Genomic DNA, 4,438 nt, shown 5'->3' on the forward strand with positions numbered 1-4,438 from the left:
ACACGGAAAAAGACAAAAGACAAAAAAAAAAAAAAAAACCCAGAGTCTATTGGCACTTTTCTACCGAAGTCCAAGGGAAGTGACTTGGGGAGAATTCTAGAGATGGAAGCAGCTGCTCTGATTTATAATGTCTCCACAGCCGACTGTGTTAGCTCAGATCCATCAGACCGGAGCCTCAAGTCCAATATCAGGTTACAGGGAACCCGCAACTGCTGCGCGGCCACTGCCTCCTGCCAGAGCCCCCTGCTGGCCAGGCAGGCAGAGGTGGGCCACCTCCCCCTTCCCTCACCTTCTGAAGTTCAGGGAGGGGTAACAAGGGAAACGGGGGCAGCTTGGGTGTCGTGAGAGGAAGCCCCTGAGAACTGGGGTTTACCAACTTAGGCACTTTGCTACATGAGGGTCCCACAAGCCTCTCCAGCCCCACTCAGTGTCTTCTGCCCTTGGGTGGTCAGCGTCTCCCTGCTTGCCCACGAGAAGCTCCAGGTTCACTCCGGGGGCCCCTGCCCCGGTTCCTAATTGCTCCCACTGCTGCAGTCTGCAGTTAACCTCTTGCACTGGCTTCTGTCAGCAGCAGCTGCTCTTTCTGGACTGGGAAGTTTAGACCTGGGTCCTTCCCCCAAGTTCCCAAAGCAGAGCTAAGACCCAGGTGAACAAAACTTGGCCTTGGGGCTAATGGGATGACAACACAGAAAAGGCGGTGGGGTGGGGGTGGGGGGTTACACGTGGATATGAAGTACAATTTACAGCATCTTGAGGCCAAACGCCACCCCACTGGCCTCCTCACTGGGCCCCCGTCCCCCGCACCAGGTTGCAGGGTCAGCACCCAACCCCTAAAGGAAGTGCCTTCTGTCGGGTCCCCTCATGGCTTCCTTGCCCGCTTCCTCATTAACAGAACCCCACACAGAGGGGCCCAAAGTGCCCAGTAAAACAAAATACATCTCAGGGGCTCCTCGTGAATAGGAGTGGCCACGTGACACAGCTCTGGCCAGTGAGATGTAAGCAGGAGTGATGGACGGTCTTCCAGAAAGTTCCCCCCTTTCCCCACAAGGCCTCAGTTGGCCAAGTTTTGGGCCCTGGCTGTTCTCTCCGGCCCCTCCCCCTGTGTTCCCCCAGCAGGGTGCACAAGGAACCATCTGGCACCCCTGATGTAAGAGCACTCCCTCGGGCTGGTGGAGCCAGAATGTGGAAGGTGCTTTCCTGAGGACTGGTCTGAGCTGGGGACACCGGCCCTGGCTGCTGGCCTTCGCACATCTTCAGGTGTGAGAAAAAATAAACCCTGATGTGATTAAAACACTGGAATTTGGGTTTCTGTTCCCTGCAGATTTACCAGTTCCTAAGTTCAAGGCTCTCCCTTCTTGGCGTCCACTGAGGCCAGAGAGAGACTAAAGCCCATCCTGCCTTGGCCGCAGGCCCCCGCTGTAACACTGTCCCACAGCGAGACAGTGGATTGTACAGCATTCAGGCCAAGGAGCTCCTCTTTCCAGAACAGCACCTGCCTCTGCCTCTAAAGGACCACAACCCACCTGCAGAGAACTGCCAAGCCTGGCACAATCTGTAAACAACAAATGCTTCCTTCTGGTCACCAAGGTGTTAAAATATTAAGGGGTCCAGTGTCAGAGCCACATACATGGTCTAGGTCCAGGTCTGTCCCCTAGAAGCAGAACATGAGGCAGGGCCTCGCTGCAGGGATCTGCGGAGGGCCTGATCTTCAGGCACACCTGGAAGGAGTGAGGGCATGAGGACAAGGACACGGGAGGGCCCACACCTGTGGCCACTCGGCCTGATCCATGGGGCGGGGGTGATGGGGGGCTCTGGGACACAAATGACGTACCGCATGTCCTTGTCTGTAGGTAAGGGGGCCGGCCTCGGGTCGGTCAGTCATTGGCTTCGGTCTGATGGGGGGTGGGGGGGCGGTGAAGTGTAACCCCCAGGTGGGTTGGTGGACCCTCCCATGAAAAGGCTGTAGCCTCGCCTCCACTACACACATGCCCCTTTATGTCACCCTGGGTGTGTTCCCAGAACACTCCTGAAGGTCTGGGAGGAGAGGGACCCCAGGGGCACCTGCTCTGGCCTTCCTGACCTCTCGGCTGGGCCCGCGCTGCGTCAGCTTCCCCAGGACCAGTCGGTGCGAGCGAGGGCCGGGGAGGTGCAGCGCGCTGTAAATCAGAGTGGCAGCCCTAGTCCCCGGGGACGCAGTTCAGGCCCTGACCTCGGCAGGAGGGTGGAGGGAAAGTTGCCAGTGGCCATTTGGAAAACTCTGACATCTTCCAGGCAGTGGGGAGCAGGAGAAAACAAGGTCAGCAGACTCAGTTACAGACCAGCCTCTTTTTTAATGGTGTCCCTGGTCCCTGAGCTCCTGTGTTGACACCTGGCTCTGACAGGTAAAGAGCAGAAGGCTCGCACTTCACAGCTTGGATTATGACAGCGGCCGCCCTCAGGCACCATGCAGTGTCATCAAATTAGCCCTGACCTTCACCCTAGGACTCAGCTTTCAACCTTGGGGGCTGGGGACTGTCCTGCACACTGTGAGATACTTAGTGGCATCTCTGGCTTCACTGTGGCTACTAGATGCCACTAGCACCCCTTTCCCCAGCCGTGACTCAAAAGTGCCTCCAGGCATCACCAAATTGGGGGCAAAATTGCCCCAGGTTGAGAATCACTGCCTTAGGGAAAAGGGATTGTTGTGCCCATTTTACAGAGGGGTAAGTGGAGGCTAGGGGAGGGGATATAACTTGCCTGAGGTCACAGTTGCTAAGAAGCAGGGCAGGAGTTGAACCCAGGGCTGCCTGACTCCAGCACCCGTGTTTAAGCCCAGGCCAGGCAGCCAAGGCAGCCCCAGATGGGCAGGCAGACAACCAGCCAGGCCCCCCCATCACCCCTGCTGGTCTCTGCCACCTCCAGTGAAAGGCTGAGCAGGGAGCCCTGGGGAGCCAGGCTTCATCTGAATGGCTCTGCTGTCAGGGGAAATGTCTCCCTCACCCCCTGCCCCCACCTGCCCCCTAATAAGCAGGACTGCTGTGTTGGCATTTCCAGCCCCTGGCTGCCGTGCGTTTCAGCTATGAGGTATTTATGGGCGCCTGGGGAGCAGCTGGTGGCATCTCCCTGCAGGCCTGGGTGGCCAGGGCAGGAGGGGGCTCAGCCCCCTGCCCGCACCCCAGCCGGAGCCAGCCTCCCCTCTCCCCGAGGGACTCCCCAGCCCCTCCCAGCACATCTTGAGCCAGAAGAGTTAAGGGAAAAGGTCCCAGGAAGAAAAGCTTTACTTATTTTTCCTTCTCAAAACACAAATCATGACTTGTAGGGAAGTTAGAAAATACAGAAAAGCAAAATCATAATAATTTTAAAATTAAAATCACCCACAGCCCTCCACTCAGAGCTAATAACTGTTAATATTTCCTGACAGATATTTCTAGTAGTATTCCATAAAATAAGAGCCACACACAGACCTCACCCCCTACCCAGGATTTGTTAGGCCATGTGCTGGGTTTGGCATTTCTTGCTTCAAGGATGCTCGGGATGAAGCTGAGAAGTGGGTTCTATTAACGCAGTGTAGCCATTTCACAGCTGAGCACACTGAGGTTCCAAAAGTGTCCTGACCAGGGACTTTAGCTACAAGCACCAAAAAACAACTGGCTGATTTAAGCAGCAAAGGAAATTATTTGAAGGATCATGGGGCGACATGTCAGGAAAGCTCGACGTGAGGAAGGAGCACGAAGGCAGGAAGGATGCTCAGTATCCCGCCCACTGCGGGCCGGAAGAGCCCGAGGCCCAGCTGCTGCCTGGGCATCGTGCCCACCACCGGGCTCGCTCTGATCCTGCCTCCGCCAACATCTCCAACATCATTTTGTGCCCCTCATCTCCTCCAATGCTCTGCCCTGATCCAGAAACCCAAAGTGACAGGAGCGAGGGATGTGAGGGGTGGGCAGGGCCAATTCCCATGAGGCTTTGTGGGTGGAGCCAAGACACCTGGAGCATGCAGGAGACCTGGAGACGGCTGGCCCATAAGTTGGTGACAGACTCTTGGGGTCCTCCATAGCGCAGGCCAGTCTCAGTGTCAGTCAGGGCCTGCAGACCTGGGCAGCACCTTTCTCTGGGAAGGAAAGGGGGCTATGTGACCTGGAGCCTGAGCCTGGCAGCAGTGAGCAGGGGCCAGGACCCAAGCCTTGTGCTTCGACACCACCCACCCCTGCATTTCCAGGGCTGGACGTGTAGATGGAGGCCCACATGCCACGTGTCTAAATATTTAAAGCCATCCATCACACTGAGGTATAAAATGCAGCCAATCCTTGACAAGCAATCACTTCCCACTGGCCTGAAAGGCTGGCTTCAGATTAGCAGCCTTGGACTCCTTCGGGTACAGCCAGCATGCAGGCTCTGCTGAGCACATCCTCTTGGCCCAGGGACCCCTCGTCCCATGGCAAGTAGAGTGGAGGAGGCCCAG

At 56.6% G+C, this 4,438-nt stretch overlaps 1 protein-coding gene across 1 annotated transcript in view; it reads left to right on the top strand.

The window, feature by feature from the left end:
* Positions 1 to 3,216, top strand: part of NTNG2 (netrin G2) — a 68,691-nt gene extending 65,475 nt beyond the window's left edge. The window contains exons 8-9 of the mRNA XM_008563805.1: positions 140 to 264; positions 3,034 to 3,216. Coding sequence (XP_008562027.1) covers positions 140 to 264; positions 3,034 to 3,216 — 308 coding nt within the window. The remainder of the gene's footprint in view (positions 1 to 139; positions 265 to 3,033) is intronic.
* The last annotated feature ends 1,222 nt before the right edge of the window (positions 3,217 to 4,438 follow it).

The sequence above is a fragment of the Galeopterus variegatus genome, unplaced genomic scaffold (assembly GCF_000696425.1).
Source record: "Galeopterus variegatus unplaced genomic scaffold, G_variegatus-3.0.2 Scaffold176, whole genome shotgun sequence".
NCBI lineage: Eukaryota > Metazoa > Chordata > Mammalia > Dermoptera > Cynocephalidae > Galeopterus > Galeopterus variegatus.